This window comes from Pavona decussata, unplaced genomic scaffold, assembly GCF_977016875.1.
Source record: "Pavona decussata unplaced genomic scaffold, jaPavDecu1.1 SCAFFOLD_52, whole genome shotgun sequence".
NCBI classification, from domain to species: Eukaryota; Metazoa; Cnidaria; class Anthozoa; order Scleractinia; family Agariciidae; genus Pavona; species Pavona decussata.
Genome location: NW_028145474.1, coordinates 1,715,088 through 1,741,613, shown reverse-complemented (window position 1 = coordinate 1,741,613; position 26,526 = coordinate 1,715,088). Strand labels below are relative to the sequence as shown.

The window sequence follows — 26,526 nt, the reverse complement described above, 5'->3', positions numbered from 1 at the left end:
CTGAATTGCATATTTGCATCGATACAAAAACTAGATATGCGAGTATCAGTCAGAATAAATTTGTAAGAGTCTAAAATACGAAATGTATAATTACTTAGAATGTACAATAGATCGAAAAATAATAAAAATCTAACTCTCCCTTTACTTATTTGTGTTATTTAATTTATAACTTACCATATTTTCCATTCAAATTACCATACTATTAGGCTCACAAAGGAAAGATTTCCGTCTCCACTGCTGCCTCTTGGGGGAATCTTGGCTGACGAAATGGGGCTTGGAAAGACAGTGGAGGTTATTGCTTGTATTTTATGTCATCCTAAACCCTCCTCTGAACACAAGTCACTTGAGGATAGCAGAACAACTGATCAACACTTCAGTGGCAATGAAACAAATGAAGCACAATCTTTTACATCTTGTGCAAGAAGAAGGTCTATATCTACGCCTACTCAGTTTGACCATTCAAGTCAAGGAGACGCAAACAGCAGCATGACAAAGGCAGATTGCAAATCACTGAATGACAGTAGAACAGCTCATCCATACACGAGTGTTAACCCCGAGAATGCTCTTGCGCTTGGCGTCCAAGATAGCTCTCTCAACTCTCAACCTGCTGAATGTAAAAATTTTGGTCAAGAAGGAAGAAACAACAGTAGTACAATGAAATTAGATCACAACTCGCTGAATGATGCTATGACAGCTCATATGTACACAAGCATTTGCCAAACTAGTGAAGTAAGCACAGAAAAAAATCCTGTATCTAGCGTCCCAGACTGTTTTGAGTCCAAACCTACAGAACGCGAAATTCACAGTATACACAGTGTTAATGGTTGTGGAGGTATGGAAACAGTGTCTGGAGAGAAAAGTACCTTTGTCCATGAGGAGACAAACTGCTTTTCAACTAAACCAGGACATGATTTTGGTAAAAATGATTATCATTTAACAGGTGATGCCAATTGCAGTCAAAATTTAAATTCTCCCAATATTTCTTGCCAATTACATGATGACCGTGGTTGCAGGGATGTGCAGACAGTCGCTGGGGAAACAGATAGCACCAAGTTTGTTCATGAAGACTCAGACTCTTCCAAAGCTGTGTCATGTACACTAAACAACGGCAGTAGCTGTGTGAGTTTAGAAATTGGAGAGATACTTTGTGGTGTAAACTCAAGAACTGATCAGTCCAAAGAACAAGTTGATTTAGAAGTCGCCAGTTTGTCTAATTCTTCCAGTACAGTAGTGGGACAAGTCGCAACAATCAGATGTCAGTGCATTTGTGGCACAACAGAAGCTAATTGCAGTGATAAGCTATTGCTGTGTTGTGGGTGCCAAGCAGTTTTTCACGGCAAGTGTCTTGAATATGACTGTCCAAGAGAGTTCTTGTGTCCACATTGTGCTTTGAAGCAGGTAAGATTGTACTATTAGACCTACCAACGTGCTGACTGGTCACTTGCACAAGCACTTATCTTCCTCCCTTCCAGTTGGACATGAGGCCACAATTATCATGCTTCTCCACGAGGTCTGCGTTAAATAGTTGTCATTTCATTTTCTGTAACACTTTGGAAAAGGTATACTTGCCAACACGCGCGCATTATACGTGAATCTCATGCCTGCTGACTAAAGACATCGATCTCAAGCATCAAGGCCAATTTCTCACGCCCGACTCACAAATCCGGATGAGCTGTTCTAAAAAAACTTCATTTCATTTCAGATTTGTTATGTATTATTTCCTTGCTCTTTATAACAATCGCAAAAGCTTTCAAATGTCTACAATCTGTTTGAATCAGAAGTGTTCAAAGTTCGTCGGAACATCTTTGGACATTTTCGGCAAGTTCGGAAATCTTCAAAAAATCATCAGAAATCTTCGGAAGCGGCTCGTACGTTTTCGGAATTCCAGTCATGTCGAGACAAAAAACTCACATGTTTGACTCGGAAAAAGTTGGCAGGTATAAAAAGGTGCTTAACCCCTGTGTCTACCCAACCCAACCTATGTGTAAATTGGGCAGTATTTTTTGCTGGTCTCGCCACACAAGACCTCTTTGGCATGGTTTGACCTGCCAGAGACAACTCCTCCACACAGTTTGAATGGCCATTTGAAAGCAAAGCCATAAAAAAATGTCATAAACTAATGTTTTCAAAGTGTAATTTATACAGGGGGGGGGGGGGGGGGGTATCCCATTCCCTCTTTCCTGTTTCATATTTCACATTTTATTTTTCATGTTTCTCATTTTATTTTTGTTCTATTATTGCAGCCAGCTGTGCCGTCTCGTGCAACCCTGATCATTTCTCCAGCTCCTATTGCTCAACAGTGGGTGGATGAAATCTCCAGGCACACAAAACCCTCGTCCATTAAACTGCTGGTAAGAAAGGTTACACTGTGCATAGAATAAAATTAATGATGATCGGGGTGGCAGCAAAAATCAACCAGCAGCTCTCAGGTGTTTGAGTCTGCCTCTGAGTACAACTACATTGTGTACTGGGCCTGGTTGTTCCAAAGCTGATTAACACTGACATTGAGTTTCTTTATTCGCCTTCTTTCATTCAAACATATACATCATAATCATATACATGTAGTATCGGATAAGGCAGGAGATCCAGCAAGCTCTAATGAACTTTTTAAAAGATCTCCACAGTTTATCTCATAATTTCATTAAAAATGTTTAAATTAAGGTAAGTGGCTAATGGTACAGATAGAAAAGCTTAACTCAAGATTGAGGGGCAAAAATTGTTTTGAAGAATCTTTATTGATTAGTAACTAAACGCGAATGAAAGTTTGCACTAACCCAGGATTACATTGTAGCTTAATCAGGCTTTGAACAACTGGGCCCTGCACCCTACTTTGCCATAAATAAATGATACATGTATACTTTGCTGAGAAGGACTTATCCCTATTAGTTATAGTTATTAGTTATAATTTAGCATGATTGTAATTTTGCATTTGTAAACCTTATTGCAATTCAGCTCTTGGCTGCAAGTTTTTAAGGTGAATAAACTATCTACAGTATCTCTATCTCTACCATCTCTATGAATAAGGTATGGCAGCAGAGTGAGAGCCGGAAGGAGAGTTGACTGTAGTGATTTCTTCACTTTTCTTTTACTTATTTTATGTACTTACCTTGTTACCACTCCAGGTTTATGAAGGTGTGGCAAAGTCAGGGTTTATTCTGCCTGAAGTGCTTGCTGATCATGATGTAATCGTGACAACTTATTCCACCCTGAGATCAGATTTTTATCATTTGAGATCTAAACAAGGTCAGGAACAGATCAAGTTAAACATGTTTGTCATTTATAGCTTATCAGACGAGTATAATTTTGAGCAAGCGTTATGATTCTGATTCAGAGTTTGATACCTCAGTTGGCATTTTAAAGTTTTAGACTCTGAGACCCTTAGGGTCTGGCCACATTTTTGGCCTGGCCAATGGTTTGGCAAGTAATTGAGGGGCCATAATTTGTATGTTGAATTGTAGGTCTATTTTATCAAAGACTTCCATATTATATAACTGTTCTTATGTTTAAAGTTAAACGTGGCACCTGCCCCACATACATATCAGATCTTTTCAATCTACAAATCACCCAATATAGCCTTAGGAACTCAAAGTTCGTCATACCATGCTTTAATACTGTAACATACGGAAAGTATTCCATTAGGTATCTTGGATCGACACTATGGCGCCACCTACCTCGGGGCACAAGAAGTGCAAGCACCCTGATTCAGTTTAAGAAATTAGTAAAGACAAATGGACAAATGGATCTCTCAAACTTAATCAGCAACGAATGTGGACCTGACTGTTTTCTCTGCAGTTCTTAGAGAGAAGGAGTATTTTTAATAGAATAGTATTGGTTCTTTTTTTTGTATTAGTATCCTAGAATTTTATTATACTTAATATTTATTTGGTATCTACTGTGTCTCCAATTAGCAGGTATGCTTAAGAACTTTGACACAAATAAAGTTATTGATTGATTAATTGATTATTTTTGCATGTGGCCCTCATTTTAATCAAAGAACATCGCTCTGTTTTCTTTTCACTCTAAAGCGTCTGTTTTTCGACTGTTTTTTTGTTTGCTTTTTTTTTTCACTGATGTAGTATTTTGGCCTTGTTTTTTCTTGAAAACTAAGTGAAGGGGTGGCGGAAGAAGGGCCTAAGTGACTTTTGATGTAAGGTCAAATTCTCCTTTTATTTCACTAGCAAAAACAAGAAAATTTGGAAGGAGAATCTAGCAGTTTATCAGAAGTCACTTAGGGCTTTTTTCCAGGTACCCCTTCAAGTGTAAACCATAAAAAAGTGGTGTTCTCTGACAAAATTTAAGGCCAAATACAAGGGTTCAGGCACTTTTGATCAAACTGAAAATAGAGTGTAGGCCAAAAATTTGAAATAACATGGTTATGTTCTCAGCCTTTCAATATTATTATATTATTATTAACTTGATGAACAGTTTAACTATGGCTGCATGAGCAGCCATTAGAGTCCTTAATCCCTGTGCTATATGCATGTGGCTTATGTCCTTTTCAGGAAATAGTGCAGAAAGATCCATGCGATATGACAAACGTTATCTTTCATTACCCAGCCCACTGACAGGTGTCTTGTTTTGGCGAATTTGCCTTGACGAGGCACAGATGGTAGAGAGTACAACAGCCAAGGTCAGCAATCATCACTCAATGTGGCAATTCAATTTTATTTCAGAGTTCACATTTGCATTTGCCTCAATTCACAAGATCACAATTTTCACACTTTCCCACTTTCATGTTTTGCATTTTCATATTTCACACCTTTTCATTTTCACGTTTTCACACTTTTATATTTTGTTCCCCATTTTCATATTTCACACCTTGACATTTCACATTTTCCCACTTTCATGTTTCCCATTTTCATATAATATTATTTTCACGCCTTTTCATTTTCACGTTTTCACACTTTCATATTTTGTGTTTCACATTTTCATATTTGACACCTTGTCATTTCACATTTTTGCACTTTCATGTTTTACATTTTGATTCGTATTTCACACCTTTTCATTTTCACGTTTTCACACTTTTATATTTTGTTTCCCATTTTCATATTTCACACCTTGACATTTCACATTTTCCCACTTTCATGTTTCCCATTTTCATATAATATTATTTTCACACCTTTTCATTTTCACGTTTTAACACTTTTATATTTTGTTTTACATTTTCATATTTCTCACCTTGTCGCTTCACATTTTCATTTTCCTTGTTTCATCTCACAGCTCACAGTTCACACTTCATGTCTCATGTTTTTAATTCACATTTGTGTGCTTTTTTGTTTCAAATTTCACATTTTTTTACTTTATTTCACTTTGCTATTTTTTCCATTTCCCATTTTCCCATTTTCACATTTTCTTGCTCCTCACTCCACATGTGGTCATGTTCATCTTTCACATGTTTATTTTTTCACCCTCTCTCCTGTCAGGCAGCAGAAGTGGCTCTTCATTTGAGCAGTGTGCACAGATGGTGTGTCACAGGAACACCAATACAGAAGGGACTAGCAGGTGATGAAGGAGTCTAAACTAAAGCCACAGGCTTCTCAATGGCAATGTCTGTCTCAAACTGTATTCTAACCGTTACCTGGCTAGCGTAACATGGTCTGGGCTGACCGAGGTGGTTATAGGTGACATTTTTGTGGTCCTGCTTCACAATGTTTCATTTCATGCAGCTAGGCTCCACCCTAAAGTTCAATCTCTTACCCTTTCACACACCAATGTTTTTTTTCTGAGTGTGTGACTGCGGGCAGAATTCTGTGAATCATGCAATCTGATTGGTTCCGGCAGCGAGTGGAATTTTTTTGTCTTGCCCACAAACCCAGTTTGTGGGATTTATTGCAAGACATGGCGGTGCTTGTTTTTTTAATTTGGGAAAAAATGATATTCACTGGCCAAGGCCGGTCCGTATTGGTAAAAACTGTACCCTCTGTCTTGAGTATGCAACCTTGAGCCATACTTGGGCACAGTGTTTCCCAATACGGACCTCCCAGCTGGTAAATAACTTAATATATACCACATAAAAATGTAAAGATGGTATTGACCTAGTTTTTCTTGTATCGCCATCAAGAATATACCTTGCTCCCCCCTTAGAGATCTAGATTTCAATTTCTCATATTTAATTCAAAGCCATAAATGATTATTAATTATAATTTTCTCTTTCTTTTGTTCAGATATTTATGGTTTGCTGTTGTTTCTTGGTGTTGATCCATATTGTCATCAAAAATGGTGGAAGACTTTACTGTATGAGCCATACAAGAATGGACAAAGGCAGCCCCTGTACAATGTTCTGGCCAAAATTATGTGGAGAAGTGCAAAGAAGGATGTCATTCATGAGGTACAGAAAGGATGCAGATTCTCACGTCAGTCCCACTTCGTTGTTAAGATCTATTGAGTGTTTTTATCCCAGTGAACAAAATATCAAAGGAAGGACTTGTTGATTGGGATGGGCTCTGTGCAAAAAGGGCACAAGTGATGATTTTGCTAAAAAGAAAAAGATGCTAAAAAATCACTTAATTTTTGCATACAGGCTCATTTGTTCATGATAAACCTGGATCCATTTTTATATTTCAGCAGGAAGGCTTAATATTAATTTCAGTGATTTTAGTGATTGTGGGACAAGAAGTCTGTTTTTTCTGCAATTGCACTTTTGGGAGTATGATATAATCACTGGATAGATTGTAGGAGAAAAGGTGCATGGCAAGCAGTCTAGGCATCCTTGGAACCCAATATCCCAGGGATGTAGCTAAAAAAAAAACCTTGGCAAGATCATTAATAAACCCAGTCGGCTCTTTTTGGAGTGTGTACCCTTAAAATTAGGCTCAGGTGTTTGTGTTCTGTTGCAATTTCAGCCAGTGATAAGACTGTCAAATTCAAAAGAATCTGAACATAATGTTATTTTGCTTAAGATTCAGCTGCCAGATCAGGATGAGAAGGTGAAGTGGCTTACATTTTCCCCAGTAGAACAGCATTTCTATCGCCGCCAACATGAGGAGTGTGCAGGGACTGCTATGAAGGTTTGTATCTAGCTAGACTTACCACAGTTTACCTTCTGAGGGCAAACTGTGAATATCAATGTACAGAGAAGTCCACTTGTGCCACGTGCAGGAGTTTAGAACTGGCACAGGAACTTTTTCTTTAGGATATGCTTGGTCGACAGGCATGTTTAAAGGAATCCACAGGAAATAAAGGAATCTGTTATATAGCACTCTTTCCTGACCAATTGGCAAAACCACAAAGATCTTCATGTAATCTCCATTATGTTGCGGATACAGTGAATTTGTTTTCTGCGCTTTGTTGATAGATGTTGAGTAACTGGGGGAAGACTGACACTATGTTAAGCACCATAGACCGACACACAGTCCATCAGGTAATTCATCTGCAGTGTTGATAATTTATGTCTTTTAGGATTAGTCTTACATCCTATGATGTAGAGCGCACTTGATCATTTTATGGAGAGTCACGCTATTTTAATTTTTTATATTATTATTATTATTATTATTATTATTATTATTATTATTATTATAATTATAATTAATGAACAGACCTTTGCTGACCCAGTGGGAAAGAAAATCTCTTTATTTAGTTAACAGTGAGGTGGTAATTAATGCCAGACTGATTACGTACATGTGTTTGTATAGCATTAACTGAGGGCTGGAGGAATAAAGGGCCTGGATCAAATTTTGGGTTGATTTCTGTTTTTGTTTGTTTGTTTATTTATCCTAAGTTTCTCAAATGAACCATTGTGTGCACAACATGTTATGCCAAATATGACACCAACCAAAGAAACCAGAAGAAATAACCAAAATTCCTAGATTTGAGGTTATTCTGTTCTTTTCAGATTTCCGATTGTAAATAGGTATAATATGGCCTGCTGGGAACAGTCATTCAAGAAGTTTAGCACTTGCTATTTTCCCCAGTAATTACTCAAATTTCATCATGCAGCAATATGTGTACAATTGTGTACAACTTGGCACTAGGATTGCAGGTTACCATTTTTTCTGTGGCAAATTTAGAGATGGTTGTGGTAAGTTGTAACATAATTTTGTTTGTTGTCCACTTTCTGATTTTGCTTCTGTTGTTATTTCCTTCTTACCTATCAGTTGTTGAATCCATTGTTGCGGTTGCGCCAGGCATGTTGTCACCCTCAGGCTGTGAGAGGAGGCTATCTATCCATGCAGAAGAGGTAAATAAAAAAAAAACTTGAAATTAGATAAAATATATTTTTTGTTTCTGTTGGGAGTGTGGTGTTTGTCCAGCTAAAGCCCTGTTTAAATGGTTTGAAAATTCGGTTCAACATGCGTTCAACACATTGTTGAACCAAATGCTGGGGCATTTGAACAGGTCATCCGACACTGTTGAAAGCGTAAAAAATGTTGTAAGCATGTTGAATCAAATTGAAATCAGTTTAAATTTTCATTCAACATCCATACAACATTTCTTTTGTTCTTGAAAATGTTGAATGGTATGTGTTGAAGTTGTTTAAACACTCCGTTCAACATTTGTCCAACATCCGTTCAACTTTTGTTGGTCAAATGTTGAAACCATTTAAACGGGCCTTAACTTGCCTTGTTTTTTTTTTTTTTTTTTTTTTGTCTTGTAGTACTCTGACAATGGATGAGTTGTTAGAGAGTTTGATCTCCAAAGCTAAATTGGAATGTGAAGAGGCACACAGGCAACTCTTGTTTGCTCACAATGGTTTGTTCAAAGACCTTTACACTGTACTTCCATGTTTCTCTTGTATCATTATATTGCTTTGGTTCGACAAGCATATCATGTTGTACACAAAGTCACTGTTAGTAATATTTTGTTTTAATTTATGGCAGGTCTTGCTGGTGTTCACATTTTGAAGGAAGAGGTGGGCAATGGTTGATTATTTTGTAAACATATGACATAGTGCATCAGTCACAGCTGTCATTAAGCTTTGATGAAGCTGGCTCCACAAGGAAAATTGCCAGTCATAAATAAACCCCCCCCCCCCCCCCCCCGGAAACCCGATGTATAAGCTATATGGTTATGCACCACTGTGAAGGGTATGATTTTCAAGCTGTTTAATTAGTTTGGGATAGGGTACAGAAATCAAGAGTATAGTAGAATAGGGTATTGAAACTGATTGTGTGCTAGAAGAATTTAGTATGGACTAGGTTTCCCAGGAATTGACACTTAAAAAACTTGTTTTAGTCATTGTTGTATGCTTATAAGGTTTTGTTTTGACCTGACTTTGATGGTGACCAAGTTTCTGGAAAAAGGCGAGTCGGGATAGGGTAGGGATTGGTCTTTAGTTTAGTGTAGGTTTGCAAAATGTAGCTGAACTTTGTCTGGTTTAGGGGAAGGATTTCAGAGTCCCCCAAAATTTTTAGAGTACCCCCACTTTCTGGTTGCTAATGACAACTCTGTTCAATCCAGTTGTTCGCCTAATTTTCTTGCATTCTCTGCCTTTTAGCCATGGGCCCCCTTGAAGACTAGGTGACGCTTGTCACTTTTCATTGGTGTCTTAGTTTGTAAACATAACTACTCAACTAAAAGTTTCTGAGCAGTGTGTGTATTCATATAGTCATGTAGTCGCCACTTGTTTGGTTGTGTTTGTTTAGTGGCCAGAAGCAGTTAACATGTACAGAGAAGCCATGAGATCTTGGACAGAACATGAAGCCACTTTTAGAACTGATGCACTGCAAGTACGTCACACACACCCTTGCTGTTGTAATATATTTTATCCAAAGACTTAACTGCTTAGTCGTCATCATGTCATACGGTGTTAAGACCCTGTAGAAGGGGTGTCTGTATGTCTATATGAGTCACTCAATTGGTCAGCCGGTCAGCCGTTCTGTCAGTCAGTCAGTCAGTCAGTCAGTCTGTCAGCCAGTCAGTCAGTCTGTCAATCAATAATTCAGTCAGCCAGTCAGTCAGTCAGTTAGTCATTCTGTCGTTCAGTCAGTCAGTCATCCAGTCATTCTGTCAATCAGTAAGTCAGTCAGTCAGTCATTTAGTCATTCTGTCAGTCAGTCAGTCAGTCAGTCTGTCAGCCATTCAGTCAGTCAGTCAGTCAGTCAGTCATTCTGTCAGTCAGTCATTCAGTCATTCTGTCAGTCAGTCAGTCAATCAGTCAGTCAGTCAGTCTGTCAGTCAGTCAGTCAGTCAGTCATTCTGTCAGTCAGTCAGTCAGTCAGTCATTCTGTCAGTCAGTCAGTCAGTCAGTCAGTCAGTCATTCTGTCAGTCAGTCAGTCAGTCAGTCAGTCATTCTGTCAGTCAGTCAGTCAGTCAGTCTGTCACTCAGTCAGTCAGTCAGTCTGTCAGTCAGTCAGTCAGTCATTCTGTCAGTCAGTCAGTCAGTCAGTCAGTCTGTCAGTCAGTCTGTCTGTATGTTTGTAAATTATCAGGCAAATTTTTATATAGGGACAAGGGTTGTTTTTTATCCCTCTCCTCTCAAGTTGAACTTAACCAGTATACGTCTTGGGATTATTGAGATACTCAAGCTGTGCCACTACTGCTGGATGCCAGGCATGCCAGAGTGAGGAATCAATTTTTTTTCTGCCTGAAAATAAACACCGCTACTACAGGGTGTCATACCAGGATGAAGAATTGTATTGTAGTACAGTTAATTTTGTGTTCATTGGTGTTGCTTTGATTTTACAAAACAATACTTTTTTTAATGACTCTTCTTCTGATTGTATAGAAGGAGACATGTATAAGGAAAGAAAGAAAGAAAGAAAGAAATTAATATTATGCCCTTGTTGTTGTTTTTGCCAGAAATTGCACACCTTGTTTAACCTTTCTGATGTCCTAAGTCATCACCAGGAAGGATGTTCAAGGACTTTGAGAGATGATCAACTGCAAGATGAAGTAAGTGTCATCTTGTTGTGGGCCAAGTGCAAATGACCTTTCTCTCAGTTAGTACATGCGGTGTGATTGGTCAATTTTGCGGGCTGTATTTTTCTGCACGGCCCGCTCAATTTGAAAGTTGTTCCTTTCCTGTGCACCCGATTTACCTCAGAGATAAAATTAATATCTTACTAACCTCATTCTCGATCCGTACTATAAGTTATGGATCCTAATTTTTCCTCGTTGATTTCTGGCCTGCATGCTTTGTGCTTGGGCCTTAAATCAAAGGAAAAAAAACTTGGTCCATAACTTACAGTATGGACCTCAAACTTGGTTAGTAAGAGGTATGTACAGTGTACAGTGGTCGTAATAACGGGGTGATTGGATTAACAAGGTTGTAAAATTAAGGAAGTGACTGGACTTTCAATTCGTTCGGGATACAAAAAAGTAGTGATGTCATAATAGCGAGATGGTCATATTAACAAGGTGGTCATAAGGTGGGTTTCCACTGTATTTATCATTATCATTTCTTGGGGGGGAGGGGGGGTGGGTGCAGTGGCATCTCATTTTATTTCCTTTCCTTTATTCAGGTGAAGGAGCTAAAGAACAACTACACAACTCGGGTTAATACACAAGTGACTGCAGCACAGGAAAACTTGGACATGGCCAAGTCAAGTATTGCTGAGATAAGACAGAAGGTGATGTCTCCCTATGACATAACAATTGGGCCTAAATTTTATGAACACCATCTAGACCAGAGGGATCCCTCCATTACTTCACAAAAATAAAAACTATGACAGTAAGGCTTGGAGTAAAGATAGTACATCCAAAGATGTTTCCTTTGACGTCTGCAATGGGAAGTGATGACGTCATAAATATGATGTTGTAATTACGTTGTTATTGCCAAATGGTGGCCATCTTTTTCCCTAAAACTTTAGTAAAGCGTCTGAAATCGGACAAAAAGTAATCAAAACCAATAAAGGAACATTTATGTAAGAATATGAGTTAAAAACAAAAGTTACAAAAAAATTTTTTTTCTTCATATTAAAAATCAGTCAATCATGACTTCTATCAATCATTCAATCAATCAGCCAATGAGTCATTTGATTAATCAATCAGTTAAAGTCGACCTACCAAACAGTCAGTCAGTCAATCAATCAACTAATCAACCCAAATTATCAGTTAACCAGCCAATTTTTAAAACATTCATTCAGTCCATCAAGGAACCAATCCATCTGTCAGTTCGCTCTTGTCAATGGTCAGTTGGTCATTATTATTTTGGTCAGCTGATGAGTCAGTTCAGTCAGTAAGTCAGTCAGTCAGTCAGTCAGTCAGTTGGCTAGCCAGCCAGCCAACTAGTCAGTCAGTCAGTCAGTCAGTCAGTCAGTCAGTCAGTCAGTCAGTCAGTCAGTCAGTCAGTCAGCCAGCCAGCCAGCCAGCCAGCCAACTAGTCAGTCAGTCAGTCAGTCAGTCAGTCAGTCAGCCAGCCAGCCAGCCAACTAGTCAGTCAGTCAGTCAGCCAGTCAGCCAGCCAGCCAGCCAGCCAGCCAGCCAGCCAACCAGTCAGTCAGTCAGTCAGTCAGTCAGTCGGTCAGTCAGCCAGCCAGCCAGCCAGCCAACCAGTCAGTCAGTCAGTCAGTCAGTCAGTCAGTCAGTCAGTCAGTCAGTCGGTCGGTCGGTCGGTCGGTCAGTCAGTCAGTCAGTCAGTCAGTCAGTCAGTCAGTTAATCAATCAATCAATCAATCAATCAATCAATCAATCAATCAATCAATCAATCAATCAATCAATCAATATTATTAATCAAACTGATGTCAGTCAAACAATCAGTTCTCTGACTCAAGCTTCAATGAGTTATTTCTCAGTTTGTTATCTCACTGAAACAGTAAAAGATATATAGAGGATATTACACAGGTAATTTTATGAACATTATTTTCATGAGAAAATATAATTCATATCTTCAAGACATCATGTAAATTTCTTTTTATTGTATAGACAGATCTATATAGCTCGCTATTTTTCAGCGACTCTTTGCGCAAACGACTGTAAAAGAAGGGGAAATGACATCATCAATGTCCTCACTAATGAGGATATGGAAAATATTCCACTCGGGTCCCGGATGCAGCTTTTATGAGTTTTATGAGTGGTGTATTTTCCAGTAAAACACAACTGTCTATAGATATAATAAAAATTTCATATTTCTCTGCACCTGTTCAGGTTGATTTGCAGTCTCCATGGTGGATGGAAGCTCTTCATTACTCTGCAGCAAAAGGGTTGGAAAGTGATCTGTGTCATAGAATCAAAGATGAATTATCATCTACAGACATGGAGCTGGGTTCTATTGGCAGGTGAGTAGCTAGTCTTGATGTTAATATTAGTATTAAGAAGGATTTGTTAACTTGAAGTTTACCTTTGTTGCTTACTTCTTGCAATCCCTAATGGGATTATATTCACTGTAAATAAAAAAAAAAAAACAAATTGAACATTGATCACTGTTTGGCACAAATTTTTAACCAGTGACAAATGAGATGTTGTTTAGCAAGAGTTTTTTATGAGTAGAAAAAAAAAATGATTGTGAAAAGATTGTTGTGATGCCACTGATTAAAGTTTTGTAACCGTTTTTATACCAAGTCTTTGGTTTGTTTTGGAGCCCTTCCTAACCTGCTGAAGTTGATGAAGTTGCCACTGCTTAAAGTTTTGTAATAGTTTTTGAAGCCAAGTCTTTAGTTTGTTTTGGAGCTGAAGTTGCTGAGGACTTTTTACTGCTGCTGAACAGTATATTACTTTTAGTCAAATTGTTATATACATTTGGTTTTTTTTTTTTTTTGGCCATTCTTTCTCATTTGAATAATTCTAAAAGACAGTAATTTATTATATTACATATCATTGTACTTAATGTTATTGTATTGTATTTTTTGCTACGGAAATTGTTTCTTACAGGTTTACAGACCTCCGTGGATTACAGTACCTTCTCTCTTCAAAGTTAGACCTGATTGAGGTATGCTTTAGTTTTATCCATAGGAATCTACTTTATTATTATTATTATTATTATTATTATTATTATTATTATTATTATTATTATCATCATTATTATTATTATTATTAGCCTTACATGACACATAATCCAACATTTACAACAATAAACACTACTAATAGACTAGTACTTATAATACTTACGATACTGACAGTAACAACACTTACTATAATTTTGTACTAACTATAACTGTCCCCAGTGTGCTTTTGATATTAACAGTACTAATTACAAAGCTCACAAGGCATACAATACTTACCATATGTATACTGCTGACACTACTAACAATATTTATAATATTTACAATACTTGCATGTTCTGCTTTTAAACAGTTAATAAATAAATAAATAAATTGTTTAGTTATTTATTGAATTGCCACAAAAGGCAACAAATATACAACAAAACAACAGATGTAAGACCAGGGGGAAGAAAGAAAGGGGAAGGGTGAAGAAGGAGGTAGTTAGAGAACAGAGTGCCAACAGACCCTTCTCCAAAATGGCAGCAACAGATTTGAATGAGTTAAAATTGAACTGAATGAAGAACTGATACAAGCACTAGAAAGATCACCTTTACTCTAGTAACCTTGGAAAGTTTCAGCATATTAGGTGTTATATCAGCTTAGGAAATGTAAGATGAAATTTGACAAATTCACAGACGTTTGTATGACTGGGGCTATATGTCATACCCCCAGTCATACAAACGTCTGTAAATTTTTCATTTTTCAACTTACATTTTCTCAGCTGATATTACACCTGATATGCTGAAACTTTGCAGGGTTACTAAAGTAAAAGTGCTCTTTCTAGTGCTGGTATACTTTTTTAATTTTAACTTATTTGAATTTTTGGCCGCCATTTTGGAGAAGGGTCTATTAACAACTGTCCCCTGTCCCTTAGAAAGAGGGAAAAAAGAAACAAAAGAGTCAAATGAGAACCTTAAAAGATAATTTTTTAAAGTGCACCTAACCCCCCAATTTTATTTTTCTTTTAAAAAAATCTTTGCACCTGTTCGAAACATATTGCGCTATTGACGCCTTTTTTAACCAAATCTTGACTTTTTTAAGGCTGTAAAAGTTACGAAATCTAGCCATCATCTGTCCCGTGACTGAGCTAGTAAGGGGCATGGGTCTATTTCTTACTTGACGTCATAAACTGATTTGCATTGTATTAAGTCTTTGTGAAAATGCATGCAAAGCAGTTTGTGACGTCATCTAAGGAATAGACCCATGCCCCTTACTAGCTCGGTCATGGGACAGATGATGGCTAGATTTCGTAACTTTTACAGACTATAAAAAGTCAAGATTTGGTAGAAAAAACACTCAATGCATTTCGAACAGGTGCAAAGATTTACTGAAGCGAAAAAAAATTGGGGGGTTAGGTGCACTTTAATCTATCTTCAGAGATAAATTAAAATGTTGTAAGTGACCTGACTAATGTTGATCATTTCTTTGCAGTCCACTCATACTAACTTGTTGGTAGCCTTGGATAAACTCACTGTTATGCCGTCCTCTCAGATGGTACAAGCCAGTGCTGAATGCTGCTTGAGGCCAGTACTGGACAGCCAGGCCGACAGGTACATGTGGACGAGGAAGGGCATTTAATTTTCCATACCCCAAGAAGTGGTTGAAAAGATGAGGCTCGCTCGAGCTTTTAAACCAAATTAAATAAAAAAATAACCTTTATTTACTCTCGGCGGTGTTTATAGCACAAGTGCTAGTGGGGCCGAGCATTAAACTTTACAAAGAAATAATTTAAATTAAAAATAACATGGTTAAAAATCCCAACTGGCAGGAGGCAGACCAGCTGGCTATTTACAAGCGCAGCCGAGGAGTTGAACTTGGGGCTACCGAGAAACAACTCCAGCTAGCGGTCAGAGCGGAACCTGAACCCAAGACCTCCGGATTTCAAGTCCGGCACCCTAAGCACTCGACCACCTTTTGGTGTTTGGAAATCGAATCTAACACTTTCGAGCGTTTGATATGGCTTCTCAAACGATTATTAATTCTAAGAGAAATTCAAAGCAGAAGTTCACCAAATTTTCTGATAATTAAGATCACTTTTCCAAATCTCCTTCAGGGCCAGGTTGGTATCATTATATTGAAAAGATGATTCTGTTGTTTATTCAGGTGTGCCTTTTGTGAAGTTGATGACATTTTCACTGAATATGAATCACGTGTATTTGGTCACCAAGGAATGAAAGGAATGGATGATCAAGAGTAAGTTTCAAGCTTGTTATCAAACTATGAACTCTCATCACTGCTTGTCATAGATTCGTTGTAATTTTAGTCATGAGAATTTGTCAGTACATCAAGATTATTTGTCTGAGTTGCTAATTTGGTGATTGCCTGTCTTCTTGTCAATGTATTGTCTTGAACAAAGGAAAGTAATTCAAGTGAAGTACCTTGATCCCCAATGGTCATTAACACGATGTTCATCTTCATTCACAGTTTACAGCCCGATGAGTCTCTTGATTGGCATCGTCATGGTAACACAGGAGGGCTAAGAGCTGAATCTGAGGTTGAAAAAGTTCTTAGGGTGGTACATAGCTTCATCAAGACTAACAGTAAGCCAGCTATGTAACTGTTTTAGAGCGGTTTCCAATCGAGTGTCGTAAAACCAAAACCAAAGTTATTACTCTGGCCAATCGCAAAAGATGTAAACAACACAACGAGGCAATCAGAATTCTAAGCGAGTACATGTAACCGGCACCATGCGCGGGAAAACATGTGCGGCCAAAACACGATTGGTTTTGGTTTGGGTTCCCATTGGTTGAGAAAGTGGCGCGAGTTTTGTTAACCAATCACAGAGCGTAGTAATGCAAAACCAAAGCAAACGCGAAATTACTTTCGACACTCAATTGAAAACCGCTCTAATATATAAAATGTAAAACTTATTTGTTTACCTACTCAGTGATCATCCATTAGGTCTCTGGAACTCGTACAATACACTGTATGTGCCTATGCGTTCCAAGACGAGGTGAAGTCGAATTGGAATTGGCCATTTCCGAGTTGCTGTGAACCTCACTGTGAAAGCAAGGCTGAGTGCAAAGCTTTTCATATGAAAATTGGTTTTGCTTGGTCATGAATGAAAACTAATTTTCATAATAAAAACTTTGCACTTAGCCTCGCTTCATAATGAGGTTCAAAGCAACTCGGAAATGGCACATTTGAAAATATTACTTTTTGAGGAGAGGGGAAAACGGGAGAATGTGGAGAATACACCTCCCTTCAACATCTTTATAGTTTCCACCTTATCCTGACAGATTAATCATAATAAATAAGGAGTAGCACAGAGATCAATACCAACCCTACTAAATTATGGTGTGGCCCTGTTAGAGCGGTTTTCAACCGAGTGTCGTAAAACCAAAACCAAAGGAATTATTCTGGCCAATCACAACAGGTGCAAACAGCGCAATGAACCAATCAGAATTCAAAGCAAATACATGTAACCTGCGCCAAGCGCGGGAAAACGCGTGCGAGCGAGGCACGATTGGTTCTGGTTTTACATCTTATTGGTTGAGAAAATGGCGCGAGTTTTATCAACCAATCACAGAGCGTAGTAATGCAAAACCAAAGCAAAAACGCAATTACTTTCGACACTCAATGGAAAATTTCTCTAAATGGTCAAACAATGAATCCAACTAACGAGAGATAACGAATAAATGACAGACGATCACAGTTCTCATCAGTAAGTAAGCCACCTGTAAGTAACATTTGAAATTCTTTATTATCAGAAATTGCGCCAGCTGCTCAACAAGAAGGTCGCCATCATTTGAACTTGATTGAGGGTTTGAGAAAAGAATTTAAGGTTAGTTAGATTTGAAGAGCGTTTCTTTACGTATGGTCTTGCATTCCTCTTCTTTTGAAACGTGGGATTTGATTCTGTTGGGTGGAAGATAACCTTTCTGAGCTTTGTTTCGAAAATTTGCCTTTATGATCAGGTAAATATGGGCAACATTTTCTTGCAACTTGCCCCGCAACAAATATTACGCTGCAAGTTGCAATTGTTTGTTCCCCGTATTACCACCTATGCGCACAACAATTTTCCATATTGAAGAAAATAGACGCTGTTTCTTCTTTTTGCAACATGAAAATTTGTTACCAGTAGAGGTGGTAATACGGGCAACAGACAATCGCAACTTGCAACGCAACATTTGTTACGCGACAAGTTGCAAAAAAATTTTGACAGTATTACTTGGCCGTTAGCACTTTTTGTTCGTTGTTTCGTTCTTGAGGAAATAGCCTTTAATCACGTATAAGCCAAAAATATGGTAAGTCTAAGTGTAAACTTCACTTTTAAACTATGATTCTGAAATGGAGACAGCACGAAGAATCGTGGACGCATTCCATTGGAAGATTATCATCAGTGATGAAGTGCGTCAACTTTTTTTTTTATTTATTGTTCTGTGTTGCAGTTTCTCCGAGCTTTGTGGTTTGCTCTTCATGAGCGCGTTTCATGCCTTGATGAGCTGGATATGTGCACTACTCGCCTCAGACTCCAGCTGCCAGGCGAGCCTGCTACAGACAGTATTCACGTCATTCATCCTCTGCAGGTACACTCTGTCTGAATTAATTAGTTATCCTGACCAATCGCAACAGACGTAAACGGCTAAACGAACCAATCAGAATGCAAATTCATGTAACTGGCGTCAAACGCGGGAAAATGCGTGCGAGCAAGCAACGGGCGATTGGTTTTGGCTTGATAACAAATCGCAGAGCGCCGTAAAACAAAACGATGGAAAGGGGAAATTACTTTAAACTGCAGTAGTTTTCAATTGACTGTGGAAAGTAATTGCCTTGGTTTTACTTTACCTCGCTGTCTCACTGGTTAGCAAAACTCGCGCCACTTTCTCAACCAATGAGAAGCAAAACCAAACCCAACCGGGATTTGGTCGCACGTAATTTCCCGCGCTTAACGCTGGTGACATGCATTTGCTTCGAGTTCTGATTAGTTCATTGTACTGTTTACATCTCTCCTGATTGGCCAGGGTGGTTACTTTGGTTTCACGACACTCCAATGAAATCCACTCTATAATCAATCCTTCGTTTCTTTCACGGTTCACAAGCACATTAGAAAAACGTGTAAAAGGCGGAAAACGTTTGCATTCTGTTATTGTTAATTAGTTTAGTTTTCTTGGTTGCTTTCCAGGTAGAACAACAGCGCCTCAAGTTTATGTCTGACAGAGTTGTTGCCCAAACGGAGCTGAGGAAAAAACTTGGTCAGCTTCTTTACCTCAATAACTTAGCAAAGGTAAAAAAAACAAAAACATTTTTTTGGTGGTTAACATAAGATACGAAATGCCAACCACACTTGTCTACCCATTCTTCATAAATCATGCTTAATTTTTGCCGTGTTTTTTTGCTTATGTATTTTAGACGCAGACATGCCATGATGGCAAGAATCCGGATCCTTGTCCTGTGTGTGTCAAACAACTTGGAGTCCAGGTAAACATGCCAGAAACGATTCTTGTAAATAAAGCACAAGACAAAATGGTTTGCGCTTAGGTTAACTTGATTTCTGTTGGCCTGAAGGCAAATTAAAGGAATAACTGGAGACTCAAAATCACTAAAACAGTGAAGCAGAATCAACTATGAGTTGCGTGAGAATTACTTAACCCTTAAACCCCTAATATCAAAGAAAAAAATCTCCTATATTGTCCCCATACTTTTCTTATAAACGTACTGGGGAAAAGTTATTAATTTATTAAGAAAATTCACCTTGGGTGATTATATCCTTAATTCTCATGGCCTCAGGGGTTAAATAGGCATTGGTATTACAAGGAGAAATTTGATGCTGACCACTGTTAGGACTTTAGGGGTTGAAGTAGCACTAGCGTGACTTCAGTTGCATGACAGAATCACCTTACAAAGATTGATCTGCTGATCAAACTCATTTGAAATCTCATGATCCAGCGTGACATATTCGATTAAAATAGGTGAAATAGCGTTATCTAGCATGAGAATCACCTTTAAAATCACTTTGACACAGCGTGACATAATCACCTGAATCAGTGTAGCAGAGCGTGACATAATCGCCTGAAATCAGTGTGATACAGCGTGACATAATGGCCTGGTATCATTCTGGTGTTGTTTCAGTGGAGCGTTTTCTCTTGTGGTCACTGTATTTGCTGTCAGTGTGCCTGGGTGCTCTTACGGCAGGCTGGAGTTGGTCCCCGCCACAGGAACGTACACGTGAAGTGCCCTATGTGCCGGATACCCACTGTTGCACAGGAAATCTCTTACGTCAGCACTGCTAGGACACAAACAGAGGAAGTGGAGGACAGCGTCACTGTCAAGGTATTAGAGTGCTCTATGTATCAGGGGTTTTGTGCTCGCACTTTTGTGGAGCAGTCTTTGGCCAAAACTGAGCCACACACGAACTTTCTTGGCAAATCAAGAGCACTTGGTTTGAGGTGAAAGCAGTTTACCACTCCTTGCACTGGTTACGCGTCTTCCTGCGCTTTACACTGGCCAGTTACATTTTTTCGCGCTCTTTGCACTAGTTTCATATTTTCCCGCGCTTTGCGCTGGTTACACCTTTCCCGCACACTGCATTTTTTACACGATTTTCCCGCGCTTTGCGCCGGTTTCACATTTTCCGGAGACTACATTTTTCACACGTTTTTCCCGCGCTTTGCACTGGCTAAATGCTTGCCCACGCTTTGCACAAGCTATCTGTTTTCACCAGTTACACGTTATTTCCCGCGCTTTGGCTTGGCACCATTTGCCTGTTTAAGGTTTCTCCGCTCTTGACGCTAGTTGCCTGATTTTGCTTCAATTTCTGGTTGGGTTGATAATACTTACCTTATATTTTTATCGTGATGATTAGCCAGATGTGATTACTTTGCATTTGTTTTAACTACACTTATTGAGTCATCATAAAACGTCCTATCATACTTGTTTTATTCTACGAATCTTGGTGGTTGTGTTTTGTTTTTTTTTCATAGGGAAGCCATTCTACTAAAGTTGAAGCCGTTGTCCGTACCCTGTTGACCATCAAATTGGCGGACAGTGCAGCCAAATGTCTCGTGTTCTCCACGGTACGGTTTGAAACTTCTATTGTGTTAGCTGTTTGAAAGCGAAATTTTGGGGAACTCACTGTTACTTAGGGGAGAGAGGCGGGCTAGATGACTGATGTGAGTGGGGCGGGTAGGAAGGGAGGGGGATAGAGTAGTCTCCTGGGCCTGTTTCTCGAAGGACCCGGTAACTTATCGGACCCGGTAAGTGGCCCGTTAAGTCCCCGATAATTTTACGAGTGTTTCTCGAAACACCCGTAAAATTTCAAACTGTTACTTTTAGTGAAGGTGCAGTGGGATAACCATGCCGTTCTATTGCTCTGGGATTTGAGTGAGCCTGGCCTCTGTCACTGTGCCGTTGTCTTAGACTTCATACTGTATTTGTCTTTTCACCTCGTTTTTACGTTCACTTTCTTTTGACCCAACACAAACCTTTTCAGTCATTTTCTGATCTAACAAATCTCGTTAATCTGACCACCCTTTAATACAGTGGAATCCCGTTAATACAGCCACAGTCGTGCTATGAAAATTTAGTCTTACGAACTGGGTGATAGAATTGACGAGATGGTGCGTAGTACGCTCAGTATTCCTTCATGCGCTAGCCGATGGTAGGATCTATTTCCACTGCTCTCTCGAGTTCGGTCTCAACCTCGTTCCCGGGGTCTCTCCTCTCCTGGGAACGAGGTTAGTCCGGTCTCTGTTCCTCCTTGAGAGAGACTCTTCGGGGAGGAGCGCGGGCTCATTTTCTCGAACAGCGATAGGCGATCGAGCCTAACCGACGATGGCTTGAGTGAAGCTTTACCCTCAATACACCGCGTGGGTTACTTGTTGATTTTTGAACTCCCATGTTTCATTTTCCGACAGTGGCAGGACGTGTTGGCTGTGTTAGCCAAGGCTTTGGATGAAAATGACATCAAGTACAGACACATCACTGGAAGCCGACATTTTCAAGTGAGTCGAATTTTTTTTATGAACAGCCGAGTTGAGAGATGCTGCTCTTGTGTACAAGCCATTCGGTGCCTTAACCCTTTAAGGGCACTTACAGTGATCAGCATCAAATTTCTCCTTGTATTGTAAGTGCTTATTCAACCCCTTAGGTCCTGAGAATTAACGATATGATCACCCAAGGTGAATTTTCTTGATCTTTTATACCTTCTCCCTAGTACTTTTATAAGAAAAGTATGGGGACAAGATAGGAGAATTTGTTCTTCGATATTAGAGGTTAAAGGGTGAAGGCTGTTTACACATGAGATTTTTGTCGCGCTCAAGTTGTCGTTTTAGGTCGAAATCCCAAGACAAAAATCTATTTAGAAATCGCGTAGGTAAACTGGCGGCGATTTCAGCGCAATTTGTCGTCACGATATTGCTAGGGTTTTGAATATGTTTGATGCAAATTTGCAGGATTTGTCAGAAAACGTACAGCGATATCGTAGTGAAATTCCTGCTGGTTTATATGTGCGAACTGAAGTCGCAGCTTTGCGCGTGAACAATGGCAGCGAAGTGTGACTAAAGTTTCATCAAAGATTGCATGTGTGAACGAAACTTTAAGCAACAAAGGCGACGTCGAGAACGTTATAAAACAATCGCTTTGTAAGTGCTTGACACGTTTCAGTACATTTATTTGCCGTCCTCTGCAAAACAACCGAATTCAAGACTTTCTAGAACATGTGAACACACAGCAGTGATCTTCCTTTATCTGAGATGGATCGTGTGTTCGAATTCAACCCCTGAAGAGTTCGGCCACATAAGGCAAATTGGTTGAGAACTGAGTAATGCAGGACGAATTTTTAGCGATTTTCGTCCAGTTATTTCCAGGCTAAGTAAGCATGTATTCATCTGATTCATGTTGATTCGTATTATTCCAAGCCTATTGAATGAATTGAAGTAGAAAAAGCTGAAAAAAAAAAGAAGTTTCGTCATAGTGCCATGTTAATCTATTTGTTAAGAAAGGTTTCCCTGTGGTTACTTAAGGTATCTAATATCTTTTCTTTGTTTTGCCTGTGTCATAACAGAATAATACATCATTCTCATTTGTTCACCTTGCTTAAAATATTACGTCACATTTCCTTTCATTACGCATATGCCACTCATTGACATTCCAATCCTAGCAGTATGCAGGATGTTTGTCCCATGAATCTAGTTTAATGGCCTAAGCTTCCACGAGTCTCTTGTAGCTCAGTGGTAGAGCATCCGAACTAGTTATCGGAACGTCTTAGGTTCGACTCTTGATAGGAGCATTCAGAATTTCTTTTTCCGAGTTTGTCTGTCATTACTGAATAATGCATCATTCTATCTTTTCTCTATTCTCAGACGAACCTCCAAACGTTCAAGCAGGACTCGCTGGTTGGTGTGCTTCTTCTGCCGCTCCAAACAGGATCAAATGGACTGAACATCATCGAAGCAACACACGTGTTGTTAGTGGAACCCGCCTTGAATCCCGCCCATGAACTGCAAGCTGTTGGGCGCGTGCATCGGATCGGTCAAACCAAGTAAGGCTAGCCTGTGTACCAAGCGTTTTTAATGGAGTTTTGTAGCTTTTCGCTTTTGACGCGCTGACAAAACCCCACAGTAAGGCTTGATTTTACATTTTTTTCCACACCTCTAAACACACCACTTTTTGGTATTTTCCACTTACAAACAGTTGCACAAAGATTACTTCAAGATAGCTTTTCGTTAGTGTTTACACTGTATTTTATTCAAGGACTCACGAGTTTGGGTCTCATTTCTGGATAGTACAACGAACAGCACCACAGAAAAGAACTGCTCAGTATCTTTCATTTGAATGGTCACACTTTGGGGTTTCATCCACAAACTCAAAAGTTAGAACCACCTTGTACAGCATAATAAACAGCACCACAGGAAAGTACTGCTCAGTAGCTTTCATTTGAATGGTCACACTTTGGGGTTTCATCCACAAACTCCAAAGTTAGAACCACCTTGTACAGCATAATAAACAGCACCACAGGAAAGTACTGCTCAGTAGCTTTCATTTGAATGGTCACACTTTGAGGTTTGATCCACAAACTCCAAAGTTAGAACCACCTTGTACAGCATAATAAACAGCACCACAGGAAAGTACTGCTCAGTAGCTTTCATTTGAATGGTCACACTTTGAGGTTTCATCCACAAGCTCCAAAGTTAGAACCACCTTGTACAGCATAATAAATAGCGCTACAGGAAAGTACTGCTCAGTAGCTTTTATTTGAATGGTCACACTTTAGGATTACATCCACAGACTCAAAAGTTAGAACCACCTTGTACAGCATAATAAATAACACCACAGGTCAACTGAGTCAAATGGGTCCTCACCACTGAGTGACCTGATCCCTAGAAGCCAGTCAGATTTCTGCTTTGTCCTGAGGCCTTTTCTCGTGTGATCTATCCGTAGGCCCACTCACGTCTACCGGTTTATTATACGAGGAACTGTTGAGTCCCGGATGTATACCTTGCTTCAATCCAAACCCGCTGGTTGCGTCAGGTATGGTCGAACAAAATAAAAATAAAAATGAAGAAAAGTTTTTACTCTTCAGATTGCCGAGCAAAATTTTTTACAAACCTTTGAACAGAGACAACACTATTATACACTTATGTATGGTCCTGAGAGAAACAGTTAGTTTTGTTTTCCCGGGAGTCCTGATCAGGACTCGAGGGAAAACAAAACTAACTAGTTTCCCGAAGGACCATATATTTAGTGTTTTGTTATGTGTTTAGACTTTCCCTTCAACAATCAGAGCAAAACAAACAAACAAACAAACAACTGAGAGGGCAACAACTGCGGAATTGTATCCCGGTCAGGTACATCTGCATTTGATCAGGGGCACGTGACCAAGAATCAACCAATCACAGTGCTCGTTTTGTTGAGTGAAAGTCTAGGTATATAACAAAAAAATTGTTATAAGGACTTCAAACTTGTCACAACTTAATGAAACATCAAGTTTAAACCACTTTCACAGTAGGACAGAAGTATCAGGAAAGATTTTTCGGTTGTAATCTTTTGTCTGCGCGGGTGCAAAGCCCGAAGCAAAGATTTGAGATGTCGCACGAAAATGGTTGATGCGACTTGCATCGGGCCATTTTCATTGACCAATCAGATTGAAAAAGGTGATCAATTTTACCAGATGTCTTCTCTGAAGACAAACATCTGGGTACGAGATTTAATCCATTTTGTTACTCTTAATTTCTTTAGCTGGATTAATGCGTGACTTTTTCTCCTTTTTCAGACCAGGAGCGCGTGACAGTGAGAACTCCACTCTGACGCTTGGCGACCTCGCCTCCCTCTTCTCACAGGATGATGAACAGGACGAAGAGCAGTGCATGACGGGAACGTTTGGCTTCCAAGACGAATGAGAAGCGTCTGTCAACCAGTATTGGAAGCAACTGAACGGATTTGAAGTTTTATACCGGCAGTCATGCAAGCTAGGAATCAAATGGAATCAAAGCAGTTAGCAAGTTTAGTCAATTTGGCTTTTCTCTCGGTCACTGTACAGTTGTTTCCTTCATGAGGAGAATACTCTGACAATTCAGTGTTTCTTAGAACCGCCCGATTAGGATCATTTTTACTTCCGAGAAAATATAGACACTTCTTCCCTTGGCCACTGATGTTCCAAATTTTAACTGGGCCACGTTGAGGTGACCGGGGGGGGGGGGGAGGGTAAGGGGTAAGGTCCAAACCCTTACTCTTTTATATACCATTTTTGTTAAAAAAAAAAAAAAAGGTAATCCTACCATATACCTTTCTAGTAAATGCTACCCCTTTCACGTACCAACCGTAGAAACATTAATTTTTTTTTTTTCGACAAAAAAATTTTAAGTTGTCAATATTCAATTCACGTACTGCATAAAGCAGTCAAAATATGGGGGGAGGGGAGTAAAACGTACAACAGTGTTGTAATTTCGACAAGTTGTCGTGAAATAAAGATATATTTATTAAGTGGATTTACTTGTCATATAAATGTATTCACTGACCCTCTATTGTCTTGGCTTTTCCAAATGTTTCCTTAAGTTAAGAGAGAACAGTTTTTTTTTTCAGGGAAAGCGTTTACTTAATTGTCACGCGTTTTTTAAGTGTAACTGAAATAACTACAAGGCTGATCTAACTGCTTGGAAAATTTAACACGACAGCGACATGATGCAGACCAAACCGAAAGTCCAAAATGCAACCGTGGACAGCTGTTTCGAGCTGGTTGGCTCTCGTTAGTACGGTGTAGCAGCAAGAAGTAGAATGGTCAACCAACGCGAGTTCAGTTGTTTACTTTTGTTTATTTTTGGTTGATTAGATTTTTTACAGATCCTGTGTTAGAGTGTTTTCGTTGGCAGTCCTTTGCAGTTTATTCTTTACATTTAATGTGTCAATTCTTGGGTAACCTAGACAAGGCTAAATTCTTCCTGGAAAACGATACGCTATTCTAGATCAAAACTCTGATTTCTGTACCCTATCCCAGATTAAACTGGTTGAAAGTCATACCCTTCACGACGGCACAGACCTAAATATGGGAGTACCACCCCACCCCCCCACCCCCGGACAGCCAAGCTTCGAATTTCCATGTTTGTTGCTATCGCTTTCCCCGTACGTGTAACCAAACATGAGATTCAAAGGAATAAAATAAATTAAATAAATCACGTTATTTAAGTGTCAATGTCTTAAGCACAGAGCACTAATTGGGGACACTTTCCAAAT

The 26,526-nt window shown here is 39.2% G+C and overlaps 1 protein-coding gene across 2 annotated transcripts in view; it reads left to right on the top strand.

The window, feature by feature from the left end:
• LOC146480858 (E3 ubiquitin-protein ligase SHPRH-like) overlaps positions 1–25,784 on the top strand; it is a 29,363-nt gene extending 3,579 nt beyond the window's left edge. The window contains exons 3-31 of one of the 2 annotated variants that reach the window (XM_085109203.1): positions 207–1,398; positions 2,244–2,351; positions 3,123–3,243; positions 4,503–4,630; positions 5,424–5,502; positions 6,165–6,328; positions 6,900–7,007; positions 7,295–7,360; positions 8,094–8,176; positions 8,594–8,688; positions 8,817–8,848; positions 9,582–9,665; positions 10,739–10,831; positions 11,401–11,508; positions 13,025–13,155; positions 13,748–13,805; positions 15,289–15,407; positions 15,961–16,050; positions 16,282–16,397; positions 17,568–17,641; positions 18,249–18,386; positions 18,983–19,084; positions 19,210–19,278; positions 19,930–20,130; positions 20,781–20,873; positions 21,714–21,800; positions 23,160–23,338; positions 24,238–24,327; positions 25,070–25,784. In XM_085109203.1, coding sequence (XP_084965329.1) covers positions 207–1,398; positions 2,244–2,351; positions 3,123–3,243; positions 4,503–4,630; positions 5,424–5,502; positions 6,165–6,328; positions 6,900–7,007; positions 7,295–7,360; positions 8,094–8,176; positions 8,594–8,688; positions 8,817–8,848; positions 9,582–9,665; positions 10,739–10,831; positions 11,401–11,508; positions 13,025–13,155; positions 13,748–13,805; positions 15,289–15,407; positions 15,961–16,050; positions 16,282–16,397; positions 17,568–17,641; positions 18,249–18,386; positions 18,983–19,084; positions 19,210–19,278; positions 19,930–20,130; positions 20,781–20,873; positions 21,714–21,800; positions 23,160–23,338; positions 24,238–24,327; positions 25,070–25,196 — 4,135 coding nt within the window. In that variant the 3' untranslated portion in view covers positions 25,197–25,784. Of the gene's footprint in view, positions 1–206; positions 1,399–2,243; positions 2,352–3,122; positions 3,244–4,502; positions 4,631–5,423; positions 5,503–6,164; positions 6,329–6,899; positions 7,008–7,294; positions 7,361–8,093; positions 8,177–8,593; positions 8,689–8,816; positions 8,849–9,581; positions 9,666–10,738; positions 10,832–11,400; positions 11,509–13,024; positions 13,156–13,747; positions 13,806–15,288; positions 15,408–15,960; positions 16,051–16,281; positions 16,398–17,567; positions 17,642–18,248; positions 18,387–18,982; positions 19,085–19,209; positions 19,279–19,929; positions 20,131–20,780; positions 20,874–21,713; positions 21,801–23,159; positions 23,343–24,237; positions 24,328–25,069 lie in introns of those variants that run through there. The other variant, XM_085109205.1, reaches the window with a different exon arrangement.
• The last annotated feature ends 742 nt before the right edge of the window (positions 25,785–26,526 follow it).